This window comes from Balaenoptera borealis (genome assembly GCF_965194805.1).
Source record: "Balaenoptera borealis genome assembly, chromosome: 15".
In the NCBI taxonomy this organism is placed as follows: Eukaryota; Metazoa; Chordata; class Mammalia; order Artiodactyla; family Balaenopteridae; genus Balaenoptera; species Balaenoptera borealis.
In genome coordinates this window covers 46,287,738-46,312,938 of record NC_138871.1, presented here as the reverse complement: position 1 = coordinate 46,312,938, position 25,201 = coordinate 46,287,738, and the positions used below count along the sequence as shown (strand labels likewise).

The following is a 25,201-nucleotide window of genomic DNA, read 5'->3' as shown; positions in this document are numbered from 1 at the left end:
AAATTTTTAAAGGCTTTTAATTAAAAAAAATTAAACCTGCTGCATTAGTTAGTTTGGACTGCCATAACAAAATACCATAGACCAGGTGGCTTAAACAACAGAAAATTATTTTCTCACGGTTCTGGAAGCTAGAAATCCAAGATCTGGGTGCCAGCATGGTCAGGTTCTGGTGAGGACTGTCCTGGCTTACAGATGGCTCTTTTCTTACAGTGTTCTCATACGGCAGAGAGAACGAGCTCTGGTGTCTCTTCCTCCTCTTGTAAGGGCACTAATCCCATCATTAGGGACCCAGCTCATGACCTCGTCTCAAACTAATTATCTCCCAGAGGCCCCATCTCCAAATACCATCACATTGGAGTTAGGGTTTCAACATACAAATTTTGGGAGTGTACAATTCAGTTCATAGCACCTACCAAATAATATGCATTATTTTCCAGTGAATTAATGAATAGGTATATTTGACTCTTCCAGTGTTTTTCATAGTGTGAAATTATTATGATTGCACATAAAAACTTATTCAATTACTTTTGCAAAATATTGTGAATGCTTATAAGTACAAAGGCTAAATTGGCCAGTACCTGGGTAATGCCTGGTCTATTTCATTTGTGGTTTGTAGGGATATCTATTTATTACATAGCTCTCTAGGGACTCACATGAATACATCATTTTTTTATGGGCAAAAAAACCTAACTCTGATTTTCTACATGTCTTTTGTACATTTATTTCCCTAAGTAAATCATAAATCCACCTCTAATGCCTAGACCTACACACAGTATGCAGGCATTATAGCTACTCAGAAAGAATCTGTCGTGTAGGTCAAAGCTCCTTGGCTGGAGAACTGACTCTTCTGATAGTAATGATTTTGCCTCACTGGCACCTACGTATTTTTCTAGCTTGCCTGAGGTCAGCATGTCTTCCCGATGTTCATGGATTATGCTGCTTTTCCAAGAATGTCTCAAAGGGATCCTGCCTGAAAGAAAAGATGCCATACTCTCACATTTCACTGCCTATAAAGAGAGCGAGAATGCCCTCTGTCTTGTGCTTTTAGTCAGCTTCAAAACAGAAATGGAACTGACAGTCATCAACTCAGAGTCTCCCCCACCGCCCATGTATTTTCTAGTCTAGAATGAAGCTAATGAGATAAATAAAATGAAGCTTCCTAGAAAAGTGAAGGAGGAGAGCATCCACCACCTCACTGCTCCTCCCATTCCTCACCCCTGAAATAGGATTGTTAGCATCTGCTATGATCTAGAGGAGTATTTGGGGCTGTGCCATCTGTCCTCATTAGAAGCACTGAGCTCATAATGACTAAGAAGCTCCAGGGGGTTGTCTAAGCCACCAAGGTTAGAAAGGGGCACAGCATTATCACAGCTGAGCTAAAATTTAATATGATTCTTACTTTACCGCCTATGGTGACCTAAGAAGGTGAGATGGCAGACAAATAGAGGAGCTTAGTCATGGCTCACCAAAAAGCCAAAAAGCTGTCTTCATGATGGAATAGGGAAGAAGAAACTGGTAAATATTTCTAAATGTCATATGTTTACATACGAATTTACTTTTAGAATTCTTCTCTTGTGAGAACTATGTACTTTAAAAATAATTCCTAAATTTAAAGTATTTATATCAAAAATTGTACATATACTCACCAATTAAAAATTAGGAGTGTTCCCTAGAAGAAAGTATAACCCCAGTGGTCCAGGGGCTGAGAATTCTGTCATTAGAGGTGGGGATTTCTTCTCAGAATGAAGTTAATGTGGTGTTCCTACCTGTGTGACCCCGTGGATGGTTGAGGGGGTCTGGGGTTATTCTTTATTTTATTTTTTTTTCATTTTTTAAAAATAAATTTATTTACTTATTTATTTATTTTTGGCTGTGTTGGGTTTTTGTTGCTGTGCGTGGGCTTTCTCTAGTTGAGGCGAGTGGGGGCTACTCTTCGTTGCGGTGCACGGACTTCTCATTGTGGTGGCTTCTCTTGTTGCGGAACATGGGTCTAGGTGCGCGGGCTTCAGTAGTTGTGGCTCACAGGCTCAGTAGTTGTGGTGCACGGGCTCAGTAATTGTGGCACGTGGGCTCAGTAGTTGTGGCACGTGGGCTCAGTAGTTGTGGCTCACGGGCTGTAGAGCGCAGGCAGCTCACAGGCTCAGTAGTTGTGGTGCACGGGCTTAGTTGCTCCGTGGCATGTGGGATCTTCCCAGACCAGGGCTCGAACCCGTGTCCCCTGCATTGGCAGGCGGATTCTTAAGCACTACGCCACCAGGGAAGCCCTAAAAATCTCATTATTGATTAAGTTAGATCTTTACAGATTAATACAGTTGAGTATCTTTCCATATGTTTATTAACCATCTGTATCTCCTCTATGAGTTTCCTATTATGTACTTCGTCCTTGTTGCGGTATTTTACTTTTTTATTCTTGATTCGTAGGAGTTTTCATTTATTTTGGATAATAATTTTGTCTATTACGTATGTGGCAAATATTTCTCCTCAGTCTGTTGCTTGACTTTAATTTATTCATTAGTATTTTTACTTTAAGTTGCAGAAATTTAACATTTTTATCTAGTTATATCTGCTAGTGGGTGGAGTAACTGTGGGGAGTTAAAAGTTGGTGTGCATGTGAATACAGTCTCTTTGGACAATTCCATGGTTAGGTAAGACGTTGGTCTGGGGTTATTCTAATGAAGGTGGGTAGGATTGAGCGTCTCCACAGAAGTGTTGGGGGAAGGGAGTATCACCATATCTCAGTAGTGTATTTTTAGAAACTAAATTTTAGATGAGGAATGAAGTCACAATACTTGAACTAAGAAGAGAGTGAAAAACTAGGTATCAGTTGATTAATTTATGGTGGAAAACACACCTCATTCAGGAATCAGTCTACATGTGTACTGAAACATGGCAAGCAGAGAATCATAAAAGAAAATTGCCTTTTCCCAAAAAAGTAAAACTTGAAAACTTTTGTGGCCTAGAGAACTCACTCTCCTGTTCCAAAAAAGATTTTTCTTTTTCTGACTAATAACTTGAAAAAGTTGTCTCTCATCAGAGCTCCTGTAGCACACCTGAAGACATCAGTACCTTTCTCATTCTCTAACTTTTAGTTTTCCCATTTTTATTGGTCCTCAGCAGTTTGTCGTTGCAGCATCCCCTGCCTCATCAATACCATAACAAGTGAAAATTCCCAAGACTGAGGCTTATATTACAAAGGGTGCAATTTAGACGAGCAGCTCTGAGATGAGCAGCCCTCCCGCACATGGAGTGAGGAACACAATGACGTAGGAGTGAGAAACCCTGAGGGCTAGACCTAGGGCTTTTATTACCAAGCAGCCTGTGTTTTTCCGGCTTCAGTGGCTTAGGCTGCAAAATAAGATACCTTTTACTTTTGCCATGGAACCCAGATCTAGCACTTTATTTTATTTTAGTAATTCTGGAAAGAAAACATTTAGGCTGAAGGGGTGCATTTCTGTTCTCACTGAGGTAAAGAGGTTTTGTACCTTTTTATTTTTCTTGGTAAAATCTTCACTTTTAATCTGGTAGCCTTTATTTTTGTTCTTTTCTCTTCCTTTGGCTAGCTGGAGAGCAAGTGCCATAGATGTGGCCCAAAGAATATATTCTTTTCACCCTTGGAGCAAGGAGTACCAGAGTGAAGCACCCTATCCCCTCTGGGCAAATGCCTGCGAGTAAAAACATTTTTAATTAAATCAGTTCAGTTATTATAAGTTGAATTAATCTGTAATTGTGGCATATCATGGGAAACTATTTATGACATAAGCCAGCTGACCCTTATCCAAGTTTCCATGGAAATAACAAGTATGTTCTTGGACTGTTCTAAAATTTCCAGCTGCTTTAAATGTGATATTGAAGCTAAGAAAGAAACCTTCTATTAATAACATGTATTTGAAAAGTGTTCTCAGGTGATCAAGAGGTAGGCCTAACTTGAAAAAAATTGACTGAAAAGATTCAAGGTGCAATAACCATGGGCTTTCCCTCAAACTTCTTTAATTGAAACCTCTGATATTATTGTGTTGTTTCTATCTGAAGTCAAATGGGGGAAGAGATTGCAAAAAAGTTTTGTGGTTTTGTATTTTTTCCTCTATGAGATAGAGACTTATCTATGTCAGGAGAAGAAGAAGTAGTCATAGTCTTCTCTTGAATGATCAAATAAAGTTTTTGTTCAAGAGATAAACCATATTCCATAGTACCAGATTTATTAATCAAATGTATTGCTGTTAAGAGTGTGAAAATGTTTCAGATGAAATGGTAGTATATGGGAGAAATTACCTATGTATTTATACCAGGCCTAACAAAAGTGCAGACACCATGACTACATTGCATGCTTGGTGAAGGTAACGGCAGGTTTGCCGTATTCATAACATTTGAGTTAATCTGTGCAAATCCATGCACACCACTACAGAAATGACTTTCACAGTGAGGTCACTGCTGTCTGCAGCAATTACAGCAGAGCATCAAACAGGATGGAAACCACCAGGTTTGGTAAACAGGATATGCTTACAGAATTTAGTAATCCTGAGGTGATCCGGCCCATCACTGATGTCCTTGAGACAATTGCAGGCTTGTCTACTCATTTTGCCCCAGTGGTGGTGTGGTTATTGATTTCCTCCGTTAAAATGGAAAATAGGATTGTATTTGACATATACTTGGTGCTTTAGGTAAAGTATACAGTCATCCGTCAGTACTCGAGTGGGATTGGCTCCAGGACCACCCCCCTCCCCCATGGATACCAAAATCCGAGGATGCTCAAGGCACTTATATAAAATGGTGTACTGTTTGCATATAATCTATGCGCGTCCTCCTGTATACTTTAAATCATCTCTACATTACTTATAATACCTATTACAATGTAAATGCTATGTAAATAGTTGCTGGCATGTGGCAAATTCAAGTTTTGCTTTTTAGAACTTCCTAGAATTAAAAATATATATATATTTTCAATCTGTGATTGGTTGAATCTTTGGATGTGGAACCCATGGATACAGACGGCCAACTGTATAATCCAAAGTTAGCTTCCTTCTTTGGCAAATCCCTGAATCAGTGATTTGCAGCCCTTTAGTATACATCCTTTCTCACCATTCTAAAATTTGCTTGTTATGAATTTATGTATTTCCAGTTTGTGATTTTTCTTTTGACTTTCTTATGGATTTTATTTTTACCATGTAGATTAAAAACTTTTTTCAAGTAGTTGTATTTATCAATATTTTCCTTTATGCCTCCAGATTTTAAATAATAGAAAGGCCTCCCCACTCCAAGTTAATAAAGAAGTTCTCCTTCGTGTTCTTATAGTATTTTTACTATTTTGTATTTTTAAAATTTAAATCTTTGCTCCTGTGGAATTTACCTGGTGTACAGCATGAGGCATGAATCCAACTTAATTTTATTAAAAATGTCTCTCCAGTTGTCTAGACAATTTTTTGAGTTGTCCATCTTTTCCTCACTTTCAGATGCCATGTTTATCATGCCATGTTTATACGCCAAATTCTGTATGCATTGGGGTCTATTTCTAGACTTCCTGTTCCATCCTATTGATTCATTTGTTTATTCTTGTGTCAGGACTACACTTTTAATTACTGTAGCTTTATATTATAATAAGTGTTGGAAATAGCCCCCTTGATTTGTATTTATTTTTGGAGGCTTCGTTGATATCCTTTTTTTAATGTATTTTGGAATTTGCTTGTCTCTCCCCGACCCCTTCCTCAAGTTTTGGCCTTGTTATTGTAATTACAATACATTTCTAAGTTAGCTTAGGAAGAACAACTTTATGAGATTGAGACTTCCTATCTAAGAACTTGGCATGCTGTTCCGTTTGTCTCCTTCAGGAATGCTTTAAAATTGTATTCATAAATCTTACACATTTCTGAAGTTTTTTTTATTAGATATTTCATCTTTCATTATTGCTATTATAAATGGAGTCTTTCCCCATTTCACTTTAAACTCACTATGTTTGTTCATCTGAAATGTATTGATATCTATATAGTAATTCTGTATCATGCTACCTTACTAAATTTTCTTGTTTACAGTACTTTTTCAGTTGAATATCTCAGGTTTTCCATAATGATCACAGATTGTGATAGTTTTCATTTCCTTCTCTGAATTTCTGTACTTCTAGTTCCTTTCTCTTATTAACCGTATTGTCTAACATCCAGTACTGTTAAGTAATAGTGGTGACAAGTGAACATCCTTCTTTGTTCCTGACTTTAGTGGGGATGCCTCTACTGTTGCCCCAGTAAGCTTGATGGTCACTTTAGGACCAGGGTATATTTTATCAAGTTAAGAAGGTATCCATCTACTTCTTAAGTTTAAACGTATTTCTAAATAATGAAGCCCCAGGCGTGTGTATCTGCAGCCTCCCTAGCATGATAAGATCAAAGCTCTAAAAGGAAACTTAAGACTTTCTAGTCCACCTCACTCCCATCATGAGTAATAAACTCCAGTCACAGTAATAAATTCCAATCACTTCCCCCCAGAAGTCCCAAAATTACATTGGAAAACAAGCTGGAGCTAAAAATCATTGTATCTTAGGTCTCACACCAGTGTTCTTTTGGGTACACAAAATTAACACTGAAAACTTATGATTATTTTTCTCTTCCATTGTGCATTTTCCTTGAGATTTTCCCATTTTATCCCTTTCTTTTCATCACATTGTTGGGACCTCACATGTGTGGCTTGGCTCTACATTCTTCCCCACTGCCGAGGAGCCAAGTTTATTAAGGATTTTTAGACAGTGACATAATCCCTTCCCCACCCTGAAGATCTCTGCGAGTTGGTCTTCTTGGACAAAGTGCATTGTCTTCCAAATACTGCTGGTTACTCCTGGAATTAAAGCCGAAAGCTTGCTGGAGCCACTTGAACACCTGAAAATATGCTTTAGCTGTGACAGTGCCTTTAGCAAAGGGATGTGAACCAACAGTAGATGTGTCATAAATGCCATTGTGTCTTATATTCATTTGTGAGTGGTATTCAGATATCAAAAGAAATTAGGTCATAATATGTTTACAATCTTCAAAGGAAAAAAACAATTATATTATTAGTACTGTACTTCTGATTTTGATGTGTCATAACTTTAATAAATATAGAAAGTAGTAAAACATTTTATATGCTAAGAAAATTTGTATACAAATGGGAAAAATCGTAGCCATTTGGCAAATTATTTTCTACGGTAAAACAAGATAGTATTTCTATCCATGTATAGTTACTAGACTCTGGAGTCAGACCTGGGTTTGAGTCCTGGCTTTACCACTGCCTGGCTGACTGACTGAACACAAGTAACATAATCTCAACTGAGTCCTGTTTTCCTAATCTGCAAATGGAGTCACGATACCTTGTAGAGTTGTATAAGAAGAGAATAATGCACATGAAGTGCTTAGCACAGTGGTACCATGATGTAAGCCCTTAATAAATGAGAGCTATTATTAGTATAGCTTATTGTTAAGGGCCATAATACAGCCTGTTGTTTTTCTTTAAATTACATGAAGTTAGAGGTCAAGGAACAAATATCACAATTTTTACTCAGTTTGGATCTATAATTGCAAAACAGCTCAGTTATCGACATAGCCTCCTTTCTGAGACTTAGAACTAAGGTACTTGTAAGGATTTGACTGAAGTCTGCCCTGGCTCCTCTTTCTTGGGAATTATTTGGGCAGGCAATTAACACTTACCTAAAACCTCAAGCCTAAAAATAGGTTATTACCTTTTTTAAATTAGGTTTTCAGTAGCCAATTATTTTTTGACCATTTTCCACCAATAAGTGGAATAAACCACTACAAAAGACTAATATGATTCATACTCTACACATTTAGAGCCATAAAGGACTCAGGCATCTTTTACTTACACATTCATTAAGTAATTCTGGAGTGCCTAATTTGTACTAGACATAAAATATATATCCTTAAAGATATATTAGATGAAAAAATAGATTCCATACTGTGAAGAAGCTTACAGTCTAGTATGGTGTCTAGAGAGGAACTTAAAAGCCACCTTTTATAATATATGCCTTCCCTAATATTCCTAACTTCAGGGTTGGGGGGGCAGGATAGTCCTCTTATATGGTCCCATAGCACTCTATGCTTGCACTTATTTTAGCATTTCTTACACTGTACATTGGCTCCCAAGCAAGACTGTAGGCTACTTGAAGACAGGGACTGTGTCTTACTCATCACAGAAGAAAAAGATACCTAAACATGATCTTGGCCCTTAAATAACTTAAAATTGGGAGACAAAGGCTTATCTACACTACTAACACATATAAAGAACTAACTTAAATATAAACTTGTATGAAATAAAATGCTATGGGAAGTAGGAGGTTTTAGAGGTTATTTAGAGGAGATGACATTTGAATTGAATTTAGAAGGAATGGTAGGATTTCCAAAGATAAGGAGGTAGGGAAGAGAATCCAAGATGAGGGAACATCATGAGCAAAGGCACGGAGGCAAGACAGTGCATGGGCTGCTTGAGGAATAGCAAGGACTCCAATGTGAGTAGACACTGGCAAGAATGTTAGGGAGGGACTTGGCTGTAGCTGACCTTGAATGCAATAGTAGGGTGTTAGGACTTCCTTTTGCAGGGAGTGGTGTGTTGACAAGGATATTTGTACAAAAGGGATTAGATCACTTTGTCAGTAGTGTGAATGATGGGAAGAGAAAGATCAGATTCAGGAAGGGAAGCCTAGAGATTTTTAGTAATGTAGACAAGAGATGTTGAAGTAAAAATAGATACGGAAAGGAAGAGAGCAATTCTGGAGACATTGTGCAAAAGGACATGTCAAACCCTGATCTTAGAGTAAGAGTTGGAGATTCCAATTTGAGTCATTTTCTCAAAGGTGATGGCAGAAGCTCTGGAAGTGGCTAAGGTCACCCAGGAAGAGCAGAGATAAAGTAAGCCAGGGGGAGGCCACAGAACCTTGGGGAAAGCTTATATTTAAGGGGTAAGTGAATCTTCAGATTTTGAAGAAATGATGCTTCAAACTTGTTACTAAAAAGATGAGGAAAACTGTATCTTTAGAATTAATTGGTTTGCCTAGTTTACAGCAGAGCCCTTTAGAACCCAGGTGCCCCAACTTATAACTCAGTGCACTATTAGTTTAATGCTCTAGACTCTAGTTTAATGCTAAATTTAAAAATCCCACCTACCACCTTTCCCATCCTCATCTATTTTGGTAAGACAGACTAAACTTGAATTTTAGACTCCTTTACATAAATCAAAGTATCCTGCATCTCTTATGCTTCTAGCTACCAATAGCAAAGAGAAAATTTTGCCATTGGAAAATTCAGGGCAAGCCATCCATATGGATGCCATTTAAAATTATAATGTGTGATATGAATTGATAGTAAGAATTGTAAAAAGCCTAATTAAATCTACCTTATGTTTCAAAGGCAATAAGTTAATCTTACATATTATTACATGTTTTTATATTCCTTATGTTAAAAAAAACAAACCTGCTGCCATTTTCAACACTGAATTATCCTTATTGTCCCCAGATACCTTGTTATATACAGAAATGGAAAGGTTTTGCTCAAATAAGCCAAACCAAATGATTTCTTTAGTTTTACAGAAGATTTTGTTGCTATTAATACTGCAGTCTTCTATGGCATGTGCCAAAGGTGTAGTTTGAAATTCTGTTTTTAACTCAGTGAAATATTTATACCTCAAAGAGGGAGGGCTAAAAAGAAAGGATATGAAACTTTGATGCAGACCATCTTAAGAAGCAAGAATGTGATGGGGCCATCTCAGAAATAGCATCATCCTTGCTGAACAACAGAACTAAATAATATTTGGCTTTTATCATTTATTTAGCTGGAAGAACTACGCTTTGAAAATGAACCATCACAAACCATAATTAAATAAACTGTTTACAACTCAACTCTGATAAAAGTCAGTTGATAAAAAGATCAGGAGCAATATAAACACTAAAGGTTGATGGCCCATACCTAGATAAAAATTCCCCGCCCCCCAGGAAATGGATTTTAACCATTCGTGGTATAGTAAATGATCCTATTAGAATTCTAATATATGGACCTACAGCCTACCCCCCAAAAATCTGAAACATACTTTTAAATTGGCCAGTCATTTTCTAGCATTGAAGTTCCAGAAAGATGGTGGGGTTTTTTTGTTGTTTTTGTTGCTTTATTTTTCTTTGCTTACTTTGGGTTTGTTTTTAATTTTTGTTTTTCTTAAGCAAGCATATTTTATTAAATATACATATAGAAAAATATGTTTCACAAATGTACAACTCAATGAAGTGTTGCAAATTGAATACACCCATGTATGTAGCATCCAGATCAAGACAGACATCCCCAGCCCTTCAGAATCCACCATCATCCTCCCTTCCGGCCAGTAGGTACCGCCCCCACCCCACAACTGTTGGGAGACAATTATCATGGGTCTCTGATACTTCTGCACATCTTGTGAGCAGAGATACCACCTGCCTTTGTTCAGAGTACCCTTTCAAGTTTATTTGAATAGCCTTGGAAGACAAGAGAGAGTGTTTTTCTCCAGAGAAAAGGACAGTTTTGCTTAAGTCTTGAAAAAATAGAGATTGTGTCTTTTATTATTGTCTTTTATTATACTGTTTAGTATGTTAAAGATGTCTCCCTTCAAAGCAAAGGGTAGGCATGTTTACTTCCCATTATAAAACTGAGGTTACCCAAACTCAGGGTTCCTCTCCTGTAATGCAACCCAGTGTGTGTGCAGGTGTCACCTGACTTTCTTCATGTTGCATAATTAGGAAGTAGGGCTCAAGAAGCTGCTGCAATACTGACACTGGCTATTGAGTTGTAAGGTTCTTTGTCTCTTGACTCAGCAGCTGTTAACTAGGCAGGACACATAATAGTTTGTAAGCAGGGTAAAATCTCAGACTCTTCACTGTTCTTGGTAGTAACCACTATTCCAACTTCTACCACCATAGATTAGTTTTACCTGTTCTTAAAATTCATATATAAATGGAATTACACAGCATGTACTCTTTTTTTTTTTTTTCACACACACACACTGTATTTTATTTTTACAAGAGATAAATAGACTGACACCAAGCATTGTACATGGATGACCACAACAAAAGCAACAATGATTGCAATTACCAAACAGCAGCATGTACTCTTGTGACCGGCTTCCTTCATCCAACCTCATGTTTGTGAGATTCATTCACATTATTGCACGTAGGCAGTTTTTTTATTTCTCATAGTATTCCATTGTGTGAGTATTTCAAAACTTATTTTTCCTACTGTTGATGGATGCTGGGGCAGTCCCTGCTCTTAGAATTGTGCTGTTATAAACACTTTTATGCATGTCTTTGTGAATATATGCAATGCATGTATTTCTGTTGGGTATATTCCCAGAACTGGATCAGAGGGTGTGTACAGATACTGCCAAACAATTTTCTAAAGTATCTGTACTAAGCTGCTCTTCCACTAGCAGTGTATGAGCAGTCTGGTTTCTCTGTGTATTTTTCCACCCTTGTTATTTTTCATCCTTTTAGTTTAGTTTTGTTTTTTTTCCACACTGACGTGCATTTATTTTACCAAGGTGCACATAAGGAAAGATAAATATGCCAATGGTACACTTCCAATTTTACAGAGCAATCTCACAAGTATTTTTGCCATTTAGGAAAAGAGATACATCAATTATTAAGTTGTTACCAGGGTGGATTGTCAAGACAATCAGAGCCACAATTTTTTTGTAGGTTATTTTTCCATAAAGACAACAGTTTCCAAAGTCTTCAGAGTCTGATAAGACCAAGTTATTCAAATTATACTTCTAAAGATACAGTTTTAACAGAAACGAGTTGAAAACTGTGTGAATATTCACAAAAAGTCTCCATATTGTACCAGAAAGAAATTAACATTCTTCCAAATGTTCCTAACTGAAAGCAAAAGAAAATCTATACAACCACATCTTCCCAGTAAACAGAAACAGAGAAAGTAATAAGGTTTTACTAAATACTAGTGAAATTAAGGGCATGGTATTAATTTTCTACATAAAACACACAAAGTTGCACTGTTTGTATTTCTTTAAAAAAATCATCTTTCGGCAACATAGTTAGCACTTCAACCACCTTCAATTCTCCCATCCCAATCCTGAGAAAAGTACTTCTCCTATCACCACTAACAAGAGAAGGTATCCCTTCCTTGCAGGCTCTCAGTCAATCCTGTGTTTATTCTAGGCCCATATTTCCCCTGGCTCATTTCTGCCTCTGGCCGTCTGTTCAGTTTTCCTTCTCAAGGCGGGCATCCATCACAATCTCTTTAGTTCTTCCATCCATTCATTCCCTGTATGTCTTTCTTTAAACCAACTAGGCATTGCTATAGATGGGTGAGGGCTGGGAAGAAGGCAGAGAGGGACTAAGAGCTCTGGTAGTCTCCTTTACAGGATCATCTCTCTGCCTCTGGAAATAATAAAGAGCCAAGTTAAACCGAAAAGCCTGCTTCTGCAGATGCTTCTGAGCTACCACTTTTTAAAAAGAGATAGAAGTGATATAAGAAAGAGAGGGAGATGAGAAATAGAAGAGAAACTGTACACCTACCCTGGCACTGCTGGCACTTCTTCATATTCAGGATGAGGAAGGGAGACATATAAAAGTACCTAACTTAGGCTTCCCTGGTGGCACAGTGGTTGAGAATCTGCCTGCCAATGCAGGGGACACGGGTTCGAGCCCTGGTCTGGGAAGATCCCACATGCCGCGGAGCAACTAGGCCCCGGAGCCACAACTACTGAGCCTGTGCATCTGGAGCCTGTGCTCCGCAACAAGAGAGGCCGCGATAGTGAGAGGCCCGCGCACTGCGATGAAGAGTGGCCCCCGCTTGCCGCAACTAGAGAAAGCCCTCGCACAGAAACGAAGACCCAACACAGCCAAAAATTAAAAATAAATAAATAAATAAATATTAAAAAAAAAAAAAAAAGTACCTAACTTTTGTATGGCTTCACTGGTTGAGGCTGAGAAAGCCTGGTACTTAGCAAGGACACCATCATTATCCTTGCCATGCAAATAGGGTCTAACTTGTCACCTCAACCACTTGCCTGACAGTCAGTAGGGTTCCTGAGTGATGGTGAGGAATTGAGGTCTTTTAGGGGAGAAACAGAAAGGTCTTTTATATGATGGCAGGAAGCCTGGGTCTACCACCAGTTCTGAAGATCCTTGTTTACCAAAAACCAGAAAGTGGAGCTGACAATGGTCTAGAAAATATTCATCCAGCAGGCGGCAGCCTAAGGGGGGTGGGTGTAGCCAGTAGCAGGCAGCATTAGGTGATCAGAGAAGCAGGAAGAGCAACGGAGTGGCATAAACCGGAGACCAAGCAGCCCAATGCGTCTCCCTCTTGACTTTATTAATGCCCAGCAATTGTCCACAGGCCATGTGCGGAGCAGAATGAGTAAAACGGGCTCTTAAAAATAGCTGGAAATCCAGATGGTAGTAACTAGACCGGAAGCCTTGGGAACAAACAGGGTCCAAGCGGTGCAGACAAAGGCAGTGCCATCTGTAGCATCATCTACTTGGCTTAGAAGAGTGTGAACTACCGCCACGCAGCATGTGATGTTAATGCACAACAGCACGCCACGGGGAAGTGGAGCAGCATAGCCACGACGGTCTCAATCTTGAAAGCTGGGGGAGCTCAATGTCCAGTGGAGGGAAGGTGCAGAAAGGTGAGCACAAAATCAGCCAAAGGCACACCCTTGCAGTTGCTAAGGCCTAGGTCCGGCAGGAGGTGGTAGGGGACCTGTGTGGGAGTATTTCCAAGAGCAAAGGTTAACCAGATTGGAACCCAAAGGGCCTGGGTATCTCCACTGGCTCCCTTGTCTGGAGAAGTCTAGCCCTATGGGTTCCTTCATCCCATAGGTAGTATTGCAGTGGAGTTGGCCAGAGGTCCTCTTTGATAATCTCAGCAATCCTGTCAGACTCTGGAAGTCTGTGGTCTGAAAACCAGGCAAAGAAGCTGCACATGAGGTCTTGGTTCCTACGAAGGAAGGCCTGGGGTTCATGGCCCGGGTGATATGATCGGAGTGGAAAGAAACACCACGTGCCCAGAGGATCTGACCTGGTATTCCTTCACAGTCCAGTTGTTTCTTCAAAAGAAGAATTATGGGTTTCTTCGAAAGAAGAACTTGAACTTGAACCCCATCCTAGGATGTCTGAGTTCCTTCACCTCCTAATTCGCTACGTACGTGAACATCTCTGCATCTCTGCCTCTAATCAGGGCAGATAGCTGTGGGTGGTTCCGAACGGTAGTGACTCAGAAGCCCGGGATGTTCCTCCACTGTAGGTAGTGTTGACGCATGCGCCCAAAATTGCGCCCGAACTGGAGGAAGGCCCGGTCAGCCTGAGGGTGTGCAGTTCCAGCTGGATGGCCTCCAGGGGATTCAGGTGGAGACCCTCATTCTGGGCCGGTGCCTTGCCTCGTCCTTCACCTCGTTTACCACTCTGTGCTCCTCCACCACTTCCATTTCCTCACCCACTGGCTTCTCCTCCACTTCAACCCTCTCCTCCTCGTCCACTGCTTCTGAGAAGATGGTGCCCCTTTCAGTCTTCGCTTCCGCGGCCTTCACCCCAGTCATCATCAGCTCAGATCCCGATCGCTCTGTGCCACAGGTTTCTAGGGCCTTCTCCCCACCAGTTGCACGCTGAAAGCCATTTTTCAGGCTGCTGTCTGCTGCCGCAGAGGCAGAGGCTGCTTCCACACCCTCCCCGGCTGGCACGACCTCCTCCCGCCCCGCTTCAGCCGCTCCGTGGTCGCGACCCCCAGCGACTGGGATCTGGGGAGTAGAGCCGCAGCCCGTGGGGCTCTGGGGGGCAGGGTGCTCCCCCCTCCACCGGAAGCTGGGGCGGTGGGAGTGCTTTGATCTCCAAGTTGCCCTCACTCGTCTCCACCGTCACCTGCGTCATCTTGCTTTCCTCTAGAAGCTTCTGGCACTGCTGTGGGTCCAGGTCACCCGGGGCATGGTCGGGAGTAGTGAGGTTGCGGGTTTGGGGGAGAGGGATCCCCTGGGCCCCATTAGGGACGCTTATGTTGGTAGCAGCCTGACCAGCTGTTTGCTGGCATCTCTTTCCCTAACCAAAGACTTACTCATGCAAACCAGCCTGTTGCGCAGCCCACCCTTCAATTTCCCGATACTCACCCCTCAGTCTCTAGGCACCCGCTCTCGGTCTCATAGAGTCTATTTCTGTGGCTTCTGCCATCCTTTTTATTCGGATTATTCTGGTGTATGTGTGATGGTGTTACACGGTGGTTTTAATTTGCATTTACCCAGTGTCTAAGAAATTGGGAAGCTTTTCATGTGGTTTTGATTTTGCCATTCGGATATTCTCTTTTTGTGAAGTATCGGAGTCTTCTCCCCATTGCGTGTTCTATATTTTTCATGTTGATTTGTAGGAATGCATTATACATGCTAGATACAAGTCCTTTTTCAGATCTGTGTATTGCATATATCCTCTCCCTCTGTGAGTTGCTTTTTCACTATCTTAATGATGCCTTTTAATGAACAAAAGTTTTTAATCTTCAGATATTCCAATTTATCATTTTCCCCTTTAGATTAGTGCTTTTTGTGTCCTGTTTAAGAAATCTTGCCTTTCTATCATCGTTCACGTTTATATCTGCAATCCATTTGGAGTTGCTTTTTGTGAATGGTGTGAGGGGAGTCAAGATTCATTTTTCCTCCCATATGATTATCTGATTGACCAAGCAGTATTTATTGAAGAGACCATCCTTTCCCCATGCATAGGTTTTTAGATGTTTCCATTAAAAGTGATGTATGTCATTGGCCAGAGCTAGTCAGATGGCCTTGCCTAGCTTCAAGGGGTCAGGGAAATATAATCCTCCCCTGAGACTGAAAGGTGAAGGAAACTGAAAATATTGGTGAGCACTGTATCACTCACTCATCACAGACTGTAACTTGAGTAGTGTGTACAAGACCAGCGGAGTTAAGCCAAAGAAAGTAGAGAAGAGGTAATGATGAATAGAAGAGGAGAAATTAATGAAAGACAATAGAGAGTATCAACCAAAGATTAATAATAAAAGGAGAGAGAATAAACAATATTTGGAATGAAAAATACAGTCACAATAGTGATTTAAGGAAATAGAACATGTTGGACAGACTTGTGCCAGTACATTTTCTTTTCTTTTTTTAAAAAATTTTTATTGGAGTATAGTTGATTTACAATGTTGTGTTAGTTTCAGGTGTACAGCAAAGTGAATCAGTTTTACATATATATATATATATATATATATATCCACTTTTTTTTTTAGATTCTTTTCCCATATAGGCCATTACAGAGTATTGAGTAGAGTTCCCTGTGCTATACAGCAGGTTCTTATTAGTTATCTGTTTTATATATAGTAGTGTGTATATGTTAGTCCCAATGCCGGTACATTTTCAAACTTGGATGAAATATATGAATTCATGGAAATGTATAACTCGTCAACACTGAAATGCAGTGAATGGCCTAAATAGACATAGAAATAATAAATAGAATCAAGAATTTAAAAAGAATCTTTCTACAAAGTTAGCATGAGGCTAAATGATTTTGATACAGATACTACCTAACCTTCAAGGAACATATAATCTATTTCTTTTTTTAATTAAACATTCAATAAATATTTATTGTGTGCCTGTAGCATGCCTACTACTGTTCTAGGCCCTTAGGATACATTGTTAAACAGAACAAAGATTTCTTCCCTCTTGGAGTTTCTAGCAGAAGAAAAAGACAATAAATAATAATAATAATAAGTAAATGAAACATATTAGAAAGTGATAAGTGCTATGGATGAAACAATAGGTAGAGGTGAGTAAAGGGATTGAGAGTCCTGGGGGTAGGGAGTGGGGAGCAGATTGTCATTTTAAGTAGGGTAAGCAGAGGAAACTTCATTGAAAAGGTAAAATTTTGGCAAAGATTCAAATAAGATGAGGGATTTAGCTAAGTGGATATTCTGAAGAAGAGCATTCTAGGAAGAGAGAAAAGCTAAGCAGAGGCCCTAGGACAGGAGCATGCTTAGGGTGTTCAAGGACTAAAAAGGAAATCAGTGTGACTGGAGCAGGGTGAATGAGAGAGGCCAGATCAAGTAGGATCTTACATGATATTGTAAGAAGTTTGGCTTTTATTCGTAGTGAAATGGGAAACCACTACAGGATTTTGAACAGAGGACTCAAAATTTGATTCATGTTTTGCATGGATCACTCTGGCTCCTGGGTGAAGAATAGACTGTGTGGGGCCAGTGGTAGATGTAGGGAGATCTTTTAGGAGTCTATCAAAGTAATACAGGTGAAAGATGATATTTCTTAGACCAGGTGGTAGCAGTGGAGGTGGATAGTGGTTACAGTATGATGGTAGAGCCAGCATGATTTCATGGTGAATTGGATGTGGGGTATAAGAGAAGGAAAGAAATCAAGGATGACTCTGTGGATTTTGACCTGAGCAGCTGATAGGATGGAGTTGCCAGAAGCAGAGATAGGGAAGGTTATGATAGAGCAGATCTTTGCAGGAAAATTAGAAGTTTGCTTTTAGACATGTTAAGTTTGAGATGACTGTTGGACAACAGAGTTGAGATACCAAGTGGGTATTAGGAGTTTGGAGCACAGAAAAGGTCTGGGATGGGGATACATATTTGGAAATAATCAGCATACATGATATTTAAAGCTGTATTTAAAGCTTGCTGAAATCACCAAGGATGTGAGCAGCGATAGATCAAGCACTGAGGGCTCCAAAATTACAAGGTCAGGGAGAAGAGGAAGAACCAGTAAGAGACTAAGGAGGGACCAGTGAAGTAGGAGGGAATCTGAAAATGTGCAGTACACTGAAAGCCAAATGTATAAAGGAAAGTGTTCAACTGTGTGACGTGGTGCTGATAGGCCAAGTAAAACGAGAATTGACCAATGGATTTTACACAAAAGTGATGGGGTCAGAATAGGTTTTAAAGGAAATGGGAGGAAGGAAATTGGAGACAGTGAATATTGATAATTCTTTTGAGGAATTTGCCAAAAAGGGAAATAAATGGAGTCATCACTTGACAAGAACAGTTTTAGAGGAGTGGTAGGGTGACAGCTTGACTGTAATGGGTTTAAGAGAAAATCCATAAGGGAGAAAGTGAAAATAGCAAGTATATACGACTCTTGATGTTTTGCTCCAAAGAAATGGGATGGTGGCTGGTGGGGAGAGTGGGTCAAAGAAAACGTCTTTAAAATGGGAGAAAAAGAAGTATGTGTGCATGCTGATGCGAATGATTCAGCAGGGAGCAAAAATTAATAATGTAGGAGAGAGAAAGGAGAATCATTGGAGGGATGTCCTTGAATAGGTAAAAGCAGATGGAATCTAGTGCCTATGTAGGGGAGAAGGAGTCAGCCTTTAATAGGAGCATGACAAGTTCACCTATGGGAACCAGAAGGCAAAGTATGAGGGTGTAGTTGCTGGTTGGTGGGTAGAAGTGATGACGGAGTCTATGAAATTCTCTTCTGTTTGCTTCAGTGTTCTCAGTAAAGGAGAAAGCAAGATTCAACTCAAGTGAGAGGGAGAGAGGATGAGGCAGTGGGAATCTGGGGAGAGAGGGGTAGGAAATAGTTTTCTAGAGAATCAAAGAGTGACTGGACTACGACATATGGTATGATTGTCACACAGCATTAAGATCATGAATTTGAAGTGAGGCACATTGGCATGGTTGTGAATTTCTCTTCAGCCACATTCAGTTTACAGGTGCAGCATGAGTAAGCAGAGTTGGATTTAGTCAGAGCTGAAGCAAGAAGGGAAAGAGAATGATTATAATCTTGATCTTAGAATCTAAGCTAGAGGAGTAAAGGACATATAGGGATGGAGGGCAGTGAAAAGGTGGCCTGGTCAATGGATTGGAAGACCCAGGGAATTGAAGGGTCCCTGGGTTCAAGTACCAGAGTGAGCTAGAAGGATGAGAGATAGTGGTCTGAGAGTGGACTGCAGGGGATTGGTTAGAACCCTACTCCTCCATCCAACTTGGGCTCCAATGAGGCATAGTGAGGACGAGGTCATTGCAGGGGAGGTCAGTGTACCAAGAGGCCTGGGTGGGAAGGATCACCTATGTGTATATTGAAATCACTGAGAGATAAGATGAGAAAGAAGTGAGAATAAGCCAGGAGCTAAAATCCTTGAGAAATGAGGGAGAAATGACATGAGAATAGCAAGAATGCAGGGTATTAGGTGATTTAAACTGATGCCAGGAGATTTAAAGCTGGGTCTGTATTCTAGGGCTAAAGTTAATTATATAACACCACCTCCGTTGGCTAAATTAGTTAGTCAAAAGGCAGACACTTTTAGAATTTGATATTACTTAATGTCACAGAGCCTGTATTTTACTATTTTTTTCTTAAAGTGTGCAGAAGAAAATCACACATATGTTAGCTGATCAAAAACAAGGAATGTATATGTTTTTGAAAATTGGTAAGTGAGTAGTGATAATACTTTTTGAGTTCAGTGCGAAATGTTATTCTCTTTCGGAGTCTTTCATTCTGCTTGTGTCCTAGAGTATGGACGAGAAACTACTGAAAAGAACAAAATATGATTTTAACTTTGGGCTTGAAACATTCTGGCTATAAAAAAATGTTTTAAGGGGAGTAAGGGGAGCTACTACAAAATCTCAGAAATATCTAGTCAACCAGAGGCAGAAAGAGGGAAGGGGGAGGGAGAGAAAGAGGAAGAAAAAGGGGAGAAAAGAAGAAATATGAGTAAAGAAAGAAGATGGCTTTTGGGGAAGAGTACAGTTTAGCCACAAATCCGCACATCACAGAATTGTGAAGTGTTTAAATTCTCTGGGAAACAGAAACAGCATGATGTTTTAAAAGATAAACTTAATATAAGATGAATGAAGAGAGCCTGTGAATTGTATAGTCTTATTTTTCTTTGACTCCTCAAATATTGTTCGGTTCTTACTTGTTTTGAAAGGAATCTCTCATTCTTGACCTAAATTCTTTAAACAAGTGTGTTTGTTTAGTGACTTAGCATACAGAAATATTGTTCTTTGGCCTAGGCCACCCAGTTTAGAAAGCTGAGCGCCTCGGTACTTAAGACTCAAAAGAATGTTGGTAGACAAGAGAAGGAGATGTACACTTTGTTAATTTCCTCTGTTTCCCATAGAAAGACCATTAAGCTGTGTTTGCAAAGGAAATGGTAAAAAAGAAGCTTTGAGTGATTAACCAAGCAGCTTTATAGCTGCAGTCATCTCTATTGCCTCTTAGAAATAGCATATAAATACAGAAGTAGGGAGAAAATATTTGAGTTACCAGGGTGTGGGTAATGAGTTACTCTGGGAAAGTTAATAATTATGATTTAATCATTTTCTACCACTACAGCACTCATAGAGAGCAAATATACTTTATTGTGCCTAATGAAACTGTTAAGAGGCTGAGGTCTGTGTAGGGTGGGGGTACAGCCAGGTGACAGGAGTGACCAAATCAGCCAGGGATACACAGAGCCATCACAAAAATTCAGAATATAGGTCAAAACACTATGTAAAATGTTTATAATATCTAAATGTTAAACATACATAATCATTCTAGCCTAATTGAGATAAAATTATTAAAAATAATGAAATTGATACTGTAGCAAATGAATTAAATTTAGTTAATCATGAAAAATCAAAATAATATTATTGGATCTTTTAAAAAATAGTGAGATCAGGCTTCCCTGGTGGTGCAGTGGTTGGGAATCTGCCTGCTGATGCAGGGGACAGGGGTTCAAGCCCTGGTCTGGGAAGATCCCACATGCCGCGGAGCAGCTGGGCCCGTGAGCCACAACTACTGAGCCTGCGCGTCTGGAGCCTGTGCTCCGCAACAAGAGAGGTAGCAATAGTGAGAGGCCCGCGCACCGTGATGAAGAGTGGCCCCTGCTTGCCGCAACTAGAGAAAGCCCTCGCAGAGAAACGAAGACCCAACACAGCCATAAATAAAAAAATAAAAAAAAAAAAGAAGTGTGATCTTAAAAAACAAAGTGCATTGATGGTGTCATCATTGCAGTATGAGCACAGTTTGGGGTCAGAAATTTCCAGCAGCTTTAAAAACTCAGGCTCTACATTAGTAGCAGAATGGTGAACAGAGTTTTGCTCTAATTCTTAGTATTTTCTTCTTAGCTGTCATTTAAAAATAATTTCTCTTTTTGATCTTTTTTTCTTTAGAAACAGCAATATTTTTATGTTTTAGCACATTACATCCTCACTGCACCCTATGAACTAGCAGGTAGGAAAACTGAGGCACAGAAATAACAAGTAATTTGCTCATGGACACACAGAAAATCTCAAAGTCAAGAAATGAACCCAGATAATCAGACTCCGAAGCTCTTCCTGTTAAACACTGCAGGGTACACTCTGAGCCTTTCTCAGCCTCAATTCTCTCATCTATAAAATATGGTCTATAATTCTTATTTCTCATGGTGGTTGCAACAATTAAATAAGATGTGGAGCTTGGGCAGGGGAGATGCTGGTGCTGTCTTTATCTGTTTCTGTATTGTTTGATTTGTTATAATGAGCATGAATTATTCATGTATTTTTTAATCAAGAAAAAAAAATGTTAAGGCCTATAAGAGTGTCTGGCACAGAGAGGCACCCAATAAAGTCATTATTATGTCTGAGAGCAAAGTCAGAGTTTCCATTTGAATCAATAGGGATTTGTCATCTCTGGAAGCTTGGGTGCAAAGAGAAGAAATAAGATAGGGGAACAGCTAGAAGAGAATTCAGGGTAGAGGTTTTTACTTGCCAGTGAGAGGGGCTTGTTCTTCTTAAAGTGAAGGGTGGGAACCATTGGGAGGGAGAGCGCACTGGTTTAGGCAAGTGGGAATTAACCAATGGAGCAAAGTTCCAAGGAATTTGGGGTTGGGGGAAGTCCTAGAACCTTGGATGAATTAACTTATTTTGGCGAAGATTAACAGTGACTTGTTAGTCAATAAGGCCCATTTTCTAAGGTAACAAAAATATCTATCATTTTGGAAAATGAGAAAGGAATTAAAAGAACTCTATGGTTTTCTTTATTTATCTGCCTGGTTCTGGGGGATGTGAGGATAGGTTTTCTGAAGAGGAGCCATCAGTTTATTTTTCCATTTGTGGATTACAATGGTAAAACGATTGTTGGCAAAAGAACATCTTTTCAAGCGGCTTCCCTTGGTGTAGGTCAGAGGGGCAACAAGAGGAGTTATTTCTGCAGCTGGAAAAAAGGTTCAGAGCTGTCTTCCTGGAGACAGCTCTCATTTCAGAGTCTAAAATAGATTTGAATTACTGTGCTATTGGGGAATCGGGGCCTATTCATTCTAAGCACATCTGTTGGTAACTGTTGAAATTCAAATAAATTCAAATAAAGTCCAAGTAATGCTCGTTTTACACTTATTGATTTCAAGGAGTGTTAAAAAACACATATACAGAAAACCTACACTCCAGTCACTGACACTGCCTAAGACACAACATGCAAAGCCTTGATTTTCTGCCAACCAGTTACTTTGAATCTGAGCCACCACATTTTAATTCCTTTAAAATGCTCCTTCCTCCCTACCTGAACTTTTCAACTGAGATTCATTTTCATTTCAAAAGTTTAAATATGAACTATATCAAACAGTTCTGTATTTTGATTTTGATCATTCCACAGCCTTCAGTAGTGAAATGAGGAAGTTAGACTATTAAACTCATAAAGCCAGGATTGAATAAATGCATTTTTCTCTTTGTCTCCTCTCCAGTTTTAGTAAATAAAAGATTTCAGTTAGGTGTTGTGATTAAGGAAACTTGGTATATCTATTTATTTATATATGACTCCAGTCCATAAAGGATTCAAGGCATCTTTAAGAAGGCAAACACAGGACAGAAGAATAAGGGAAATTCCTTTTTTTCAATTAAGCCATGACTCTCTTATAAGGAAATATGATCTATCTAATGTGTAGAAAGAAATAGAACCATTTTAAGGTTGTGAGTTTTAATTTTTTTCTTAATAGTTAAAATTTTGAATAGTGTTTCAAGTACCATATTTATGTCATTACCTTGGAGTTTACAGTGTTACAAGTAGATACCACACCAAGTACATTACGTGAATTATCTCCTTTAGTTTAAACCTCATAATTACCCTATGAAGTATTATTATTTCCATCTTATAGATAAAAGTATCCAAGGCCTACAAATAAATAATTTGCTCAAAGTCACATAACGAGTCAGGATTCAAATCCATGTCTGTTATTCTGAGTTATTAACTCCTAATCTAAATTATGCCTTATACATGGGAGGCAGTGAAAGAGATCAAGGACCGTAAAAGTAAATAGAAATATATTAGAAATTACAGAAAAGAAATTTACATGTAAAAGGAGACATTTGTCTAAATCCAGGCAAACATTTAAAGAAAGTATTATGGTAAAAATAAAGCATCAGGAAGGAAGAAGACAAACATGGTACCAACAGCCCAGAACAAGTCTCCACAGACAAAGGTGTGGCAAAATCACACACTCAATTCTCAAGGTGTGTGCTTGCATTCTCTAGTGCCTTTGGGAAATGAGTGCTCTCTGTAAGGTTCTGGAGGGTTAAAGATCCTTACTCTAGGAAACTTAATAACTTACCAGCTGACACTAGTATTTCTGGTTTCTTCTAACTCTTTGCTTTCATCTGTATGTTGAAAAATACAATCAATATTAGAGTCTGTTTAATAACTAGTATTGTTCAACTGGTAATATCGGGGTTTCCTGCTTCCTTCCCAATCTTATTTACAGAAAAAATATTATCCATGATTCCACTATTCTTTGTCAATAGTGATGTTCATTTTTGCCTTTTTTGATGTGCATAATAAGTAGAATTATTATTTGGCTCTCTTCCACCATTAAATAATAACATTTTTTCAGTTTTCATAATTACAATTCTAATGGCTATATAATAGTCTACTGAATTGATATAGTGTAATTATATTGGGCATTTTTTGTTTGTTTCCAGTATTTTGCTATTATAAATATCCTTCCAAGAACTGATTAATGTATATAATTTAATTGTATTTCTTCATAAGTGAATTGTATGTTTATATCCTTTGATCATTTATCTCTTGAGGTTTTAACATTTTTGAAAATTTGAGTAAGTTCTTTACATATTATATATACTACTTTTCTACCATGATCAATACAAATGTTTCCCAATTATGTTTCCCTTCTTTTAATTTTGTTAGTTGTTTATGACAACCATTTTTTTACTTGATGTTTTTGAGCTATTTATTTTTTCCTTTGTGATTTTCATTACTGCCCTAAGCGTTTCAAAGATACTATCCCTCTAAAGATTTCATTAATATTTGATTTTTTTTTTTCTCATAGCTTTGCTAAGAATTAAAGCAAATATTTACTCTTTAATCCACTAGGGGCTTACTATGGTAACATGGTATAAGAGCTGATCTAAATCACTTTTTGTTTTGTTTTGTGTTTGTTTGCCAGTTACCCTGGCAATTATTAGAGTATAATTAGGCAATTATTAAATAGAATTAGGCAGTTATTAAATAAATATTATTTTCCTTAATTTTATGATAGTTATATAATACATTACATTTATTTCTATATGTCCCACACTTCTGTATTTTGATCATTTAATTAATATACTTTGTTTTAGGATTTCCTGGGAACTAGATCAGCATCATAACTTGTGGTTTCTTTGTTAGAAATTTAATATTAACAGTTAGAATTTTAATATTTAACAAATAGTAAATTTTACTTGGTGAAATTTGTTTTCCTATATGATAACAGTATGTATCTCAATTTGTTCATCTTGTTTTATATATTCTAATACACCTTTATAGTTTTATTTACATATAGCTCATAAGTCTTTATAATTTTCTTTATAACTGTCATGGGCAATTCTGTTAAGTTTATCCATCCCCTCTTTTTTTTTTTTGAATGGAATTTCTTTCCTTTTTATTACATTATTGAGCTGGTGGTTACCAGGATAAAGAAAGCCCCTAATTATGGTAAATTCATTATAAACCCGGTCACTTTGATAAACTCATGGGATAATAAATTTAAACAGATTTCTTAGGATTTTTATATATGCAATGCTTTCTGCAGATAATCACAGTTTTCTCTCTCCCTTTAGTGTATCATTCTATTGGCACAAAGCAAATACCCACTAAATGGCAGTTGCCATTTGTGTATTAAAAAGAATATTAGGTGAGTCAGGAAACTTGAATCCTACTGTCAGTTCCTCAACTAAGAAAGCCATCTATGAAGCACCTTCTGTGGGTCAGGCACCATGCTAGGCACTTTACA

General features: G+C 38.6%; 2 protein-coding genes across 2 annotated transcripts in view; one reads left to right on the top strand and one right to left on the bottom strand.

Annotated features, from left to right (window-relative positions):
* ACYP2 (acylphosphatase 2) overlaps positions 1–25,201 on the top strand; it is a 172,820-nt gene that overhangs the window by 113,327 nt on the left and 34,292 nt on the right. The window lies entirely within an intron of this gene.
* On the bottom strand, positions 10,958–20,906 carry TSPYL6 (TSPY like 6). Its single transcript, XM_082358333.1, is given in 9 exon segments — positions 10,958–12,579; positions 12,901–13,982; positions 13,984–14,057; positions 14,061–14,069; positions 14,073–14,138; positions 14,142–14,222; positions 14,226–14,314; positions 14,317–14,370; positions 14,373–20,906. Coding segments are annotated over 8 exon segments (792 nt in total). The 5' UTR covers positions 14,548–20,906; the 3' UTR covers positions 10,958–12,579; positions 12,901–13,738.